The sequence below is a fragment of the Salmo trutta genome, chromosome 23 (assembly GCF_901001165.1).
Source record: "Salmo trutta chromosome 23, fSalTru1.1, whole genome shotgun sequence".
Lineage (NCBI taxonomy): Eukaryota > Metazoa > Chordata > Actinopteri > Salmoniformes > Salmonidae > Salmo > Salmo trutta.
In genome coordinates, this window is record NC_042979.1 from 29,353,381 (window position 1) to 29,367,891 (window position 14,511).

Below are 14,511 nucleotides of genomic sequence, written 5' to 3' on the forward strand. Positions count from 1 at the left end.
GGAGGAACAAGTACATTAGGTCTACTTACCAACATGTTTAATCAACTGTACAAAGTTGATTTGATTTGAAAGTTTCTAATGGTAGTAAACATTATTAGCTAACTGTATATCGGCAAATTCACAATTCTGCTGCTTGACAGGCAGAGCCCACAGAGGATTGGAAATGTGTTTACTGATCATGAAAAACATGCAGCTACTTGCTGTATAACTCTGATGATAGTGAGCTAAATGTGCGCAATTGCTTTGCATGGAGTAATCCGAAATGTTTAGTTCTGACTCTGCTTTTCAAGAGGTGATGATCTGTCTCCCCTTGCTCTTCTTCTGCTTCCTCAAAACGCAAACATATTTTATCCAGGTGTATTGCCCTTTAACTTTCAACTAAGAAATATACTGTAGTTTTAATGAACAGCTTGCTTGTGCTAGGCATGTATTATCGATATCACATACGAGACCTAGCTAGTGGTTTGATTACAGTAAAGCTAGACTATAATACCAATTCTAGCACTGACGCCTTGTGGTGATAATGTTGAACTGCATATAATTACAACAGGATGATACATATCATGAAGCAAACAAATTGCAACTTTGTTTCAAGCAACATGTATTTTGAAATTAAATGAAATTAACATTAAAATATTCCTTTCTGCATGCCCTTATGATAGTGATATTTGCTAATAATGTCTCTCTCCTGTGCAAGTCAACCTTAAAGTGGAAATGACATAATTTACCAACATGAAATCTTAATAAAACACTTTTTAAAAACATTTTCTGACAAGCGAGCACTTACAGTATATATAGTCATTTTCACGGTTTCATAAATTCTTAGAATGTTTAGGAATTATGTATACTGAGGCATTTGTGAAAAGTCGATAGCAATATAGAGTGGGAAAGTGGCTGTGTGTTTGGACAATTAATGGACACTGCAGTAAATAAAACCTAAAAAAACATCTGTCTCGTCCAGGACTGGAGTCTACGCAGATCGGTGCACAATAGCCAACCAGAGCTACAGTAGGCCTTTATGCAAACGAGCCCTTTGTTACACACACCTGCCATCATTCACTTTGAACTGGATACAGAATGTCAATCTTCTTACATTTGGGAACTTTACAGTCCTATTGATCAAACCATGAAAAGGTAGGCTCTCTCTCCCTCAGTTATGCACATCAACAACAACAAGATCAACAACTAATGTTAGCCATAGCAAGATGAGGTAAAATCTAACCTAGGAACATTAGATAAACCCTGTCTAACTTTTTCAGCTAGTTGGCCGTCAAAATTGCACTAATAAAATTGTAGCCTACTCGTCCTTCTGCAGCTTTCCTGCAATCAAGCACCCAAGCTAACCGGCTAAAGTTGGCTAGCTTGCTAGCTAGCTACTTCCAGACACAAATAAGAGAACTCACTCTGACCATTTTACTCGCCCTAACAGAGCTGGTTAGCTAGGCTGTTTACATGTTATCTAGCAGATGGCTAGCTAACGTTAGGCTCGTGTTTTTATCTTGCTACATAAATAGATATGCTAGCCTATTAGTCACGCTATGACTGACTTGTAATCATTGCCCTTGCTAGTTTGATTGTATTGAGATTCCCAGCCTTAGTTACATTCATCTGTTTTTGTCCAAAATATTGAGTCATTGAAACAAACAGTGCATCCTGATAGCAATATTTTTTGGACTACCAAGAAATGTATTAAGGAGTTATATGAAACATGCATTGAATTGCATCCATCTATTCTACCAACAGTGCCTTAGTATACGTCATGGAATGTTGAGTCAAATATAAACTATTTTTTAAACGTCTTATAAAGTTGGTTATGTAGCATAAACTGAGAATTTGATATTTTTGACTGATATTATGATTGTCTGTTTGTTTCATATCTGCAAAGTAGCTAAAATGCTGTCAGTTCCACTTTAAGGCCTACCTTCATTGCAAGGGTAAGGCTTGCACTAATCCATTTTAATGAAGGGATGAAGCTGTAGAAGTCAGATCTGGTATCCTTCAACATGGTTAGCCTCATTAATTGTCTAATAAAAAAGAAAAACCCACACACTGCTCTTGCCAGTATCAGCCTTTTATTTTCTTTCAAGTTATTAGCAAATGATTCCCACACACATATGTTCTCAGATGTGTGAGTGCTTTTCCTATTTCTAATAGTATTATTTCAAATGCAGAAAATATCTCAACAAAATGTAAACAAAATGTAAACAATTTGCTAATCCTGTTTTAGTATAGAAATTACAAGCCATATGTGCATTGGACATCCCCACAAGGCCAATTCTAATCCCATCATACAGTATGTCTGCATTGGGCATTCATGCCATAAATAATCTCACATCAGCTGTAAGCAATGGAACCAAAAGGGTAGAGCACGGATAGTGGAGGCCAGAGAAAAATCCCCTGGAGAGTGACCATTGTGAAGGGTCACTTCTACGTGGGCCGCAAAGTCGCCATGTAATGTATGAGTTCCGTCTCTGTATGGCTGATCGGGCCAGGGTGCAAACCCTAATCAAATGACACTTGTAGCTAGCATGCCAACCACTGGAGAAGGAGGACAGTGAGTGTAGCAGAATGAAGCAAATTGGCACAATATTGCAGGAGGGGATCCTCCCGCAGCTGAGATGCTTACGGTATTTAAGTATAGGTACATTCATAATAGAAAGGAGACACTAATTCAAGTATAAGGGGGATGACATCACATCACAGTTGCTACTAGAACTCACCTCTACTAGTCACACCCCTTTCACCTCCCATGACACTGACAGTATAAATCAGCCGCTGACTGTGTGATCTGAGTCAATGTAGCAGAATGAAATACCCACAAAATGAATTCTGTGTGTGCTAGATTGACTCAGTTCACACAGTCCACTCTGCTGGCTGCTGAGATTGATGAGGAAAGGGAGGTGGTCAGTTAATGTAGCAGAGGGGTGAGTGTGCTGAGGATGATGAAGAGAAGGAGGACGTCAGTGAGTGTAGCAGAGGGGTGTGTGTAGCACATGAGCTAGTTTCAAGCAGACGACCATAGTCCCTGTGCCCAAGGAAGCGAAGGTAACCTGCCTAAATGATTACCGCCCTGTAGCACTCATGTTGGTAGCCATGAAGTGCTGAAAGGCTGGTCATCCCGGATACCCTAGACCCACTCCAATTCATACCGCCCCAACAGATCCACAGATGACGCAATCTCAATCTCACTACACACAGCCCTTTCCCACCTTGACAAAAGGAACACCTATGTGAGAATGCTATTCATTGACGACAGCTCAGCGTTCAACACCATAGTACCCTCAAAGCTCATCACTAAGCTAAGGACCCTGGGACCCTGGGAATTTAATAACATTTGATTTGATGTTGTTGTCATTCCGTTAGGGACCTTTTCAGCGTATTATGTCTCCAGTCAATAACCAGTGCAAAGTGTGTGTGTTTATCCTGTGTTCCCATTTAATTAGATAGTAAATAAACAATTAAACCAATTTCTGTAGTACTGAATCATCAGTAAGACTCGGGTTTTTGCAGATGCAAGGAGGTTATGACTGTTTAGAATGGTGATATGATACGAGGATATGATTAATAAATTGACTGTTTATGGATATGATAGTTAAAGACCTTTTAGAGTTTAATTCGGGAGATGGTAACTCTATTAAAGAACCGCTCTCGTGGTGCCCCAGATCCTATTGAGTCAATTGTTACATGATTAATTTAATCGGGTAACAATTAAACATTGTTATTTATCTAAATAACTAACTATCTTCAGATTAATGTTAAAGTCAAGTCACGACACTGCACACCCAGTAGCTAGATCTCTAGGAGCAAGATTGGTCATGCATATTCTACGTCTATGCATTGTTACTTTTATCAGTATTTTCGTAGTCCTACAACCAATTCTAACAGTAAATGACATATCAAACAGGCAAAGAGTCAATACAGGACTAAGATCGAATCAATGACATATTTAATCCATTGGAGATATACCCTTCAGTCTCTCCAGGATTTAAGACTTTCTCTGGGACCTTCATCCGCAGACAGGGTTTAGCAGCTTTCACAGGTCTCTGTATCTGAGGTTAGGAAACAATAGAAATTAGCACCTCCTGCTGCTAATGTTACTATCCATGCAGGCAATGCTGCCCGATGCGATGCTTCTTTGGGAAATCTATAAACTAACATTTTCTAAAATAGATTTGCCCAGTTCGCAAGGACCAACCCACCCACGAATAATGTGGTCAAAATGCAAATTTTGGCTTTGAGAAAACAACTAGAATAAGCTAGCTAGCTAGCTGTTTACAAACACACCAGAAGGTCTTTGAGGTTCTAGGGTTCACTTCCTCTCCTCCTCAAAAAGCTGTTAAAGCTGAGATATGTATAACTCTTTTGGCGGCCTGACCAAATTCACATAGAAATGTGAGTTATAGATCTGTCAATTTTATTGAAATCAAGTCCTAAGAAGCGGTAGATCTGTTCTATGTGCACTATTTCAATGTTTCCCGTTCTTAGGTTTTGTACACCAGCTTCAAAAAGCTGAAAATACAATATTTTTCAGCGGTTTAGATGGTACAATGAGTATCTACACAATGACTGCTTGTTTTGTCACATAAACTGAAACTATTAGACATTTTTCAACCAGGAAATGGCGGAGTGGACTGTGAGAATGAGTGATGGGACAATTGATACCTGCGCTCCAATGCAGTTTTCAAAGTACTACTGAACTAACACGTAATGATGCTTGTTGCAAAGTAAACATTATCACATGATCAATGACGTCCGAAGCTTTGTTTGATCATGTGGTTTTTCAAATCGTGTTGCAAAATGCAAGATCCCACTGATTTCAATGTCATTCCGGTTCTTTCTTCGATTCCAAGTTGCTTTCAAACACTGACATCTACTGGTCACCGTGCTTACACATTTACATTTTTTTATGTAGCGTCACCTGAATGGTAGCAGGTAGAGTTGGGGTCCCGGGGATCAGAACACTCAGACTACAGGGAATGGGGTCGAATCGTTGCATAGGCATATTATTTTGAAAATCGTTTTATGTGACACCACACTTTCTGCACATTGTTGTTTAAACAGTCAGTTTTATTGAGTAAAGTATAAGCTTCTGTCTTAAGCATCCTATATAATGCCACTGATTCAGTTGACAGTAAAAAAAGGGATTCAAAACAAAAAAGGGAAGCATGATGGAAGGTGCAACTATGTAATGGTAACTGATTGGAGGCTACTAAGACTCATAACTAACTGCTGTGCCATGGCCATTTGATGAATATTGTGGAAAAACATATACTTTATATTAACATCAAACGCTGCTTTTCATTGCTGACCAGAAGATGTCACTAATGTGCATTGTGTTAAAAGCTCAGAGTAATGAATAGTTTTTCAGCACAATTTGGTGAAAGCCCAAAAGGCTTGACTAGTGAGAATGGATGGTGTAGGAGTAGAGAGTTGACTCTTCATGGGGTTGAGACTCTTCAACAGTAATCCGTACAAAACAAGAGAAGGATTCAGATTAACATGGAACCGTAAAAGATAATAACATGACATGTTTTTAAAATGTGCAAAGATAGTATTGTAGTTTAAGGGTTCTTTAGATGGTGGATGGATGACTCACTTTGTAGACAAACACTGGATGAATACCGATTACAGTTTTTCTGACTTAATGATGAACCAGAGAGGAAGAGAGAGGCCCAACACAGCGGAAAATCTGTCTCCCTCCAGCAGGTGGCGTTTTCTTTTTGTTTCGCCCACCAAACAAGGTGTTTTTGTATGGAGACCAATGAGAGAGTGCGAATTTGGTCAACCAAAAATGAATGGCTTATAAGCAATGTTTTGAATATTCAAAAAAGGTTTACAATAATTAGATATATCCACCAATCCAAAGAAAGGATAGGCAGGAGCTAGACAGCTCGCTGTGCCGTTGGTGGACAACTACTCCCATTGTTATGGCGGTGTCGTATCTGTGACTATCATTAAATGTGAAGACTGTTATTTTCTCAAACCAATTGTCTGTGTGTAATTATTATTAAATTAATCATGTAAACTTTAATTAACTAGGAAGTCGAGGCACCATGGGAAAATGTTTATACAGTCTCCATTTCCCGAATCGACTCTTCAGATATCTTATCGATTAGTCTTCTATTAATGTGTCATTATTTCCTCATCAGTTCTCATTACTGATCGTCGCAAACCCTTGGATATCTGCATGAACCCTAGTCTCCAAAATGAATCAACGATATACAAATTGGCTTAATTATTTATTTACTAACTAACTAGACGAATCACAGAAATGCATAAACAAACAATTTAGTTATTGGCTACTAACACAATGCAATCATAAGTTCCTAGTTGGCTAAACCGTTATGACAGCTTGGTAGACAATGGAAAGGGGTGGGGACAGATAAAAAGTGGGAAAGACAAAATGAATTCACTACACACAGTTGATAATTATATTCATTGAAATGCTAATCCATTGCACATCAACGGCAGCTCAATCGAAAATAATTGCAATGTATATATTTACGCCCATATGTCGTTGTTGTCTTCTCTGTTGGAATCGCCGGTCCGTCTGCTGGAGAGTCAGTTCATCAGAGAGTCTCTGGTTAACTTCCCCAGAAGTCACTATGTCTTTCGCAGTTGTCGCTTTCTCAGCGGCTCTGGATAGTGTCTGTTATAATGGTTACGTCAGGCGTACAGATGGTCGTTGCATAGAATAGATGCTTGCGTGGTTGTCAGTATTCTCGTACTAGACTTACGTAATTTCCAGCTGCAGACTAGTAATTATATGTCTAGGATTTGCTCTTATTCTGTAGTGATCAATAGTCTCAGAGTTTAACAATTTCCAGCCGTGTAGCCAACACTACACGCTGTCTGGTCTCCTGGGCCTATAGAGTTGTAGTTAACCTTTTCAACATGTAGCATCAGTTCCATATTTTCTGGTCTAATGTACATTTTGTCAGGAGTGGATATATACACTTCTGAGAAAAGGGTGGTCCATGACGCCAACGTAATGCCTATGCTCACATGGGCGTGGCCACTGATTTGGTTAACTTTATATGAAAACCTATATTTTCTCATTTAGAAGGTCAACATGACATTACATCTTTCACAAATAGTTTCATGTTTAATCACATGTTTCACAATATTTAAATGTAAACCCATAATTAAGAAGTATACACAACCAAAGACACAGTAATGAGTGTTTCTTGTTCTTCATTAGATCACCAAATTACACAAACTCACCATGACTGTTACTTAAGTGTCCACGGACCACTCCCACATTCTCAAAAATAGAAATATTGTTTAATTATTCAAAATTTTGATGTCCAAGGGTCTCTCTGTGTTCCACTGTTTACATTCCAATCTCGAACACTACAGAGCATAGAGGCAGCGTATTTTATGACCGCCATAAAACAGCCGACTTCCCGCTCTCCCCCTCTACGAGAGAGGATGTTAAGATTGGATAGCGTTTATGTCAAAATGATATATTTTTTTAGTTGCATTTTAGCTAACCCTTTAACTAACTTGAACCTAATTCTCCTAACTTGCTATGTTAATTGTCCTAACCTGCTGCATAAGTTCTCCTAACCTGCTACGAAAAGTAAATTCTGACAAACTGTATACCATCTAGTCTAGTCAAAACCTAGTTACAGCCATGCATCAACTCAGCCATTTTCTATTCTATTCCAACAAATAACTAACATACAACTAATCAGAAAAGTGCAAAGTAGTTTATAGGTAGATCATTCATTAACATTACAATTCAGAACAACTGATTCACAATATCTTAGAACTATACAACAGTCACGTAGAAAACAATATCTCCCATAAAATAACCCTACAGTATGATCATAGACCGTACTGCAAGTAAAATGGTAAAATGACCATGAATTTGGTATTTTATAAGAATTCCCATTAGCTGTTGCAAAAGCGGCAGCTACTCTTTCTGGGGTCCACACAAAATATGAAACATATTACACAATGACATAATACAGAACATCAATAGACAGCTCAAGTGTGTGTGCCTGTGTGTGTGCATGTAGATCAAGACTGGCTGATTTCCATACGAACTGTCAGATGACTGGTCACTCCATCACCAGCTGTCCCCATGATAACTACCATGGATGCCTCATGGCCTACGTAGGCCTCATTGGTGAGTACACACACAAACACGCACGCATGCACGCACACGCACACACACACACACACACACACACACACCTAGCCGAAAATCTGAAACGCCCTTGAAATTTAAATGACTACCACAAAGATGGCCGCCGGTCCACTCACCGTCGAATGTCAACTTAAATGGTCATGTCTGTTCTATTATCTGTGTTTCTATGATTTCAAAAGGTTTCCTATGGAAGTTTGACAGTATAATTTTAAAACAACAGATATTCCCATTCAAGTCAACATTCTCTGATGTGTGGACCTCCAACCATCTTTGTGGTACCTTTTGAAAGTCAAAATGTATAATTTATTCCCATTTTATCAGCCAAAACATGACACCCACCATGTACTCAAGAGCATGTTGTGTCTCAACCGATGTCGGACACAACACAAAAACCTTTGATGATGTAAAATAAGTTACAACATATGGGAATATGAAAAAATCTGAGTTTAGGCATGTTTAGATAATTGACATTTAGGTGAAAAAATGACATTATTTATATATATATTTTTTTTTTGTAAATTATTATTCTTAAAACATTTGTATAGTTTGACAACCCTGTTTGTAAACTTTTAAATGATATAAATCTCAACCGTTAATCTTTTTCAGTGATGAGACATGAATATCACATGATATGGTGGGGTATGCAAAATAGGTCAACTTTATCTCTTGAATGTTTTGACATTCAGGTCCAGAAAGTCACTTTCAGAGCACTTCTACAATGGGCTAATATGTATGGAACGTTTCATTCAAATCAAAAGGGGTGCTGTCAAAAAAGTGATTGAATTGAAATGGATTAACCCAAAACATCAGATTTTTTACACACACTTTCTCCATATTACAGCAATTTGATGGAGAGGTTTCTATCCCAGCAGAAGTGTTCTTCAAACATACTCTTGGTCCTTACTATCATCCCCCCTTCCCTCTCTCTCCAGGGTCTGATGTGACTCCTAACTACATGAACAGCAGTCCCAGTAACAGCACCATCTCTCCCTGGTGCTCCTGCAGAGGGACTGGCAACCAGGAAAATGAGTGTGACGCCTTCCTCAGAGACTTCACACACAACACCTGCCTCAGTGAGTGGAGTGCCAACGTGTGTGTGTGTGTGTGTGTGTGTGTGTGTGTGTGTGTGTGTGTGTGTGTGTGTGTGTGTGTGTGTGTGTGTGTGTGTGTGTGTGAGAGAGGTCCCTAGGTGTTTTTTTTTTTTAAATAACCGTGACCTAGCTACAATACATGCCCTCCATCTTGCCTCTCTTAAAGTCACAACCTGTCTCTTCTCTCCTTTTCTCCTGCCTGTTTTTGTAGAGAATGCCATCCAGGCGTTTGGCTATGGTCCAGAGGGGAGTGTACTTCCTGTTATAGAGTCTTTGGCCACGCCCTTTCCTCCCATACAGCCACCACTGAACTCTAAGCCCGCCCCCTCGCTCCATGCCAATGAAATCAAGCCTCAGGACAGCACCTGTGTTTTCTCAACCTGCGCCAACCTTAAGGTGTGTGTGTGTGTGTGTGTGTGTGTGTGTGTGTGTAGTGACGTTGGTTCAGGTGAAGTAGTGTATCTACTTTCATAGCGGATATTGGGCATAATCTATGAATTATTTAATTATCTGAAATATCTGGTCCTGCCGCTCTATATATAAGTCTAACTGGAATGGAGCCTGGAGGGGGGAATACACACAGAAATAATACACAAAGGTAACAGTGTCAAATAGAATGGAATTATTCATGCTGTTTGTATATGTATACATACATGGGTGTGTACGTGTGTGCGTTCGTGCATGATTTTGCGTGTGTATACTGTAGTGTATGTTTAAACTGTCAGAGCCCTGCAGCTGGGAGTCTAATCCCAGGACTGCTGCCTCCTGCACAGAACTCCTGACATTCAGACTGATCATGTAGAGGGCAGGGGGAAGGTGTGTTTAATAACGTTAACTTGTTATTTCTCTCTCAGTTTTCTGCTCTCTATTATTCTCTTCATTTCCTGGCCATGAAAACAGCTCTTCTTGTTCTGAGAAGAGATAAGATTTGATTGGCTCTTCCAGCCAGGCGACGGGCGTGGATATGCTAATGAGACCCAGAGAGGGGCTGATGGGAGAGGGAGATAACTGGAGATGCTGGCGTGCGCACGAGTGAGAGAGAGAGTGAGAGTGAGAGAGAGAGTGTGTGTGAGTGAGTGAGTGAGTGAGTGAGTGAGTGAGTGAGTGAGTATAGGCTACATTACATGAGTCTGGTGAGTGTGTTGTTGTTGCTCATGCTGTGTGTAAGTCAATGCTCATGGTGTGTGTTTTTTTTACAGGATGGAGAACAAAAGTGCATTCCCTCCAATGACTTTAAGTGTGAAGAGGTGAGTGTGCATTAGAGTCTGTGAGTGTGTGAGTGAGTGTGCGAGTGAGTGTGCGTGCGTGTGTTTGCATGTGTGCGTTTGTGTGTGTGTGTGCTTGCATGTCTGTCTCTGACAGAACTAATAGCAGGTTGTAGGAAAGCAACACATTTGACATTAGTGTCTGTTGTAGGTGTTTTTGAGACCCTATGTTGCTCCTCCTGCTGTGACTCCTCTTTCATTAATACCTTAATGGTTAAGTTAAGGGTTAAGGATAAAACAAAACAATTAAGTCTACCACTGGGATTGAATACACAACCATAGGAGCCAGAGCTTGTGGCTTATACCTATCCACGATCCCTGTTCACAATGCTTTAGCAAAACCCAAGCCTACTTGATGGTATTAGCGCTCAACGCTGCCCCTAGTGGCATTTTATTTACATGGAATCTCCCAACATCCTCTGGAAATGGATGGATGTTCAATTTCAAAGTGAATCTTGAGCAACCTGGCTGAAATCGCTCCTCCTGCTTTGTAACACTCGTCCACATTCTGTCCATTTGTCACATCTAGTTTACTCTTCTCTGCATCTCCATGTCAATTATTATTATTTTTTAATAAAAAAATAAAAAAAGATATAGATGTACTATTGTAAAGTGGTTGTTCCACTGGATATCATAAGATGAATGCACCAATTTGTAAGTCGCTCTGGATAAGAGCGTCTGCTAAATGACGTAAATGTAATGTAAATGTACTCTGTCCATCCATCTTTAACTATCTTCATCACTCTGTTCATCCATCCATCTATTCACTCATAACTCAATCCTGTCTTTCCCTCTTTCTCTCATCTTCTCTCTCTCCTCAAAACACATTTACATCTTATGTTTAATTCTTTCTCCCCCTCTTTCTCTTTATTTCTCTCTCTCTCTCCCCCTCTCTCTCTCTCTCTCTCGCTCTTCCTCTGCCTCTTTCTCTCTCTCTCTTTCGTTTTGTCTCTCTCTCTCAGGCGTTATTGGCACAGGGTTCTGAGGGAGAAGAGGGTAGAGCCCAGCACTCTGCAGCAGCCCCTGGAACCCTGATTGTGAGAGAGTGTGTGAGTGTGTGCATGTCCATGTTGGGGCTTCTGCTCCAGGCTCTGTAGTACACACGTACACTCCTGACTGCTGACCTCAAAACCCTGTCCTCGGGGTCAGACAGGAAGCCCAAACGCCACCCACAGGATGTTCTGTGACATCACATCCTCAACTACCATGTCAAAACAACAAGATCAACAGAAAAACTGAGCGAAGATGAAAGCAGAGTAGAAGAAAGGAGGAAAGGTATTGGAGAAGTGATGAGATGAGGAGGGTAAGAGAGAGAGGACAGAGAAGAGACTGGCACTCATTCTACAGAGAGACAAAGAGAAGGAGAGAGAGAAGGAGACAGATGCTGGATGGATGATTCTACACAGGCCCTGTCCTATCCTCCCACCCTGAACACTGTGGACTCTCAGGTCTGCATTACCACCCTTTGTCTTGGTGTTTCTGAGTGTATAGACACTTTGGCTGAGATGGCAGTTCTGATGTCTAACTGATAGAGTGCAGAATGAGTTGGTGAAGTGTGCTGCCAAAAGATGCACTTCCTAAAAATCTGATGGGACACTGCACCTCCAGAAATTCATCCTCTTATGCATTTTAAAAGAAACTGTAAACAGGGTGCGAATTACGGGGGAGACGTGGGGGGGGGGGCTCAGCTCACCTGAATGAGACGTTAGCTCCCTTATGTGCAACTAGAGTCAAACTTTGGGGGGTCGCTAAATAATGCTAATTTAACTATTCTCCTATTTGTTTAAAATGCAGTGGTAAATATGTTTTACAGTGGTAAATATGAGAATAAAAGCTTCCAAATGAAACAAACACCTATCTCTCTGTCATAGTTTAAACCATTTATTTCTATGTAGAGGAGCTGTTCACTTAGTACTGCTGAATTTTGGCCTCAGCTGAGCTCCTTTACGCATAGATTTTCCTTTGTACTTCCTCATTTGAGGAAGTCCTTGATAAAAATAGCCTTTATTCCAATGCATTAGATTTATTTGTTGATTTATCATTGTTTGCTTTTGTCAGTCAGCTGTTTAGAGCGCTTATTGCTTTGTTTTTCAGGTGCGTGTGGGTACTGGTGTTCTCCGTGTCACCCGTGGCCAGAAGTACCAGACCATTTATTTAGCTTTATTATTTTCTATCAATATTTGCTTTCTTTCCTAGATGATGATGGTCAACAGTATCACTAACCAACTAGCCTATATCTAGTCACCAATGTGCATCCAGTCCATACATAGAGTATACATTAATGAAAGTAGGCCTTTAAGGTGACTTGTTTGGTTAGAAGCATCTGATGTTGCCATGGCATAGGTCTACATTATTTTGGATTTATGTGCCCATGACAACTGTTTTCACATCATAAAATGTCATGTAGGCAAAGTTACACTTACAGTACATTTTCAGAAATCTCCAAGATCCAGGATTCGTACAGGGTTTAAGTTCAATATTCTAATTAATTTGTTAAATACTTATTTATGACAAATAACACCGCCATTAATGTAATTCATGTAAGGAAAGAAAGTTACTGTTTTATGTCACACGATCTGTGAAGACTCCAAGCATTAACTCATGAGTTATGGACAGCTCATGAACTAGGATGTAAAACATGTTTTGATTCAACTCATGTATTATATTGAATGTAGGCTACCTGTTCTGCGTGTGTGTTCATGTGTGTAAAATTGCCTCGGCTGAGAGGGTAGGCTACCGGCAGGGGTGTAGGCCTAGCGGTGGGTAAACGCAAGTAAACGCTGTTTACCCACCTTTTTCTGAAAAATGCATTGAAAGTAGTCTATAGGAAGCGTTTTCACCGCGACCGGAAATAGGCTACTGGTAGGCCTATTAGAAGTTCATGGTAATACTCATTATAGCCTGGTCTAGTAAGTTGACACTGTGTGTTAGGGTAACCATCCTGTTTTCCTAGGATAGTTGGAGACGCATTTTCAGGTGTCCCGACTTTTCAGGCTACAAAAAATGTCAATTCGTCAGTGAGACGCTAATGCAGGCCTAATCAATGGCAACCTCTGAATGTCATTAGACACACTGTTTGGTGTTTTGTAACAAATGTCTATTTCCATTCATCAAATGACGTGAATATACATGCAGTTTGAATGCTGGAATTATTTTGGAGTGTACCAACATGCACAGGTAGCCTACTTTTTGAAGTGATTTGTTTGATAATCAGATGAAAATATCATGACTGGTTGTGTTCATGCCACATTAAAAGGTCATTCATTTTTACCGTTTAAATGACATCTTCATTATTAGGCCCATACATTTTTTTCAATAGAGACCCCCCCCCCCCCCGAATGTCATGGGGTAATTCGCACTCTGACTTTAAACCTCAAGTGTGAAGAATGGGACAGGGCAACAATCGAGGAGAGGACTAACCTGCTAGGGCCTCTGACTCTACCTTGATTAGATGGACACTACTGGCATTGGACTAGACTGCACTGACTCTAATGTGATTGGAGCAGAAAGTCCAGATAGGAGGGACTGTTCCTCTGTCTCTGACCTTCACATCTCACACAGACAGACAGACCCCCCCCCACACACACACACACACAAAACAACTCCTTAAGGATACCTTGCAGACTTTCTCCCTCAACCTCTTTAGTCCTCACTGCCTGGCAGATGGTTAATACACACACGTGCGCACACACACACATATTCCACACTCACGCACGAACACAAACACACCCAAACTTACAGAAACACGTCAAGGACACCTTGCAGACTTCTACAGACACTATTGTAGGTTGAAGTGGTTTTCTATCTCAGTTGTGTTAAAACTGTAAAAAGAAAATAGAGTCAATGTAAAAATATGATTAAAAAAGTAAGTCTCACTACACAGTTGTGTGCGGCAGTTTGAGTGTATACATTTGTATTATATATTTGTGTGTGTGTGTGTGTGTGTGTGTGTATTATAATTGTGTGCATTATACCTCTGAAACTCTGTGGAGTATTTTTC

General features: G+C 40.1%; 1 protein-coding gene across 1 annotated transcript in view; it reads left to right on the forward strand.

Moving 5' to 3' along the window:
* Window positions 1-13,786, forward strand: part of LOC115159743 (GDNF family receptor alpha-2) — a 69,897-nt gene extending 56,111 nt beyond the window's left edge. The window contains exons 6-10 of the mRNA XM_029709770.1: window positions 8,025-8,134; window positions 9,088-9,228; window positions 9,458-9,642; window positions 10,446-10,493; window positions 11,474-13,786. Of these exons, the coding sequence (XP_029565630.1) occupies window positions 8,025-8,134; window positions 9,088-9,228; window positions 9,458-9,642; window positions 10,446-10,493; window positions 11,474-11,608 (619 nt within the window). The 3' untranslated portion in view covers window positions 11,609-13,786. The remainder of the gene's footprint in view (window positions 1-8,024; window positions 8,135-9,087; window positions 9,229-9,457; window positions 9,643-10,445; window positions 10,494-11,473) is intronic.
* The last annotated feature ends 725 nt before the right edge of the window (window positions 13,787-14,511 follow it).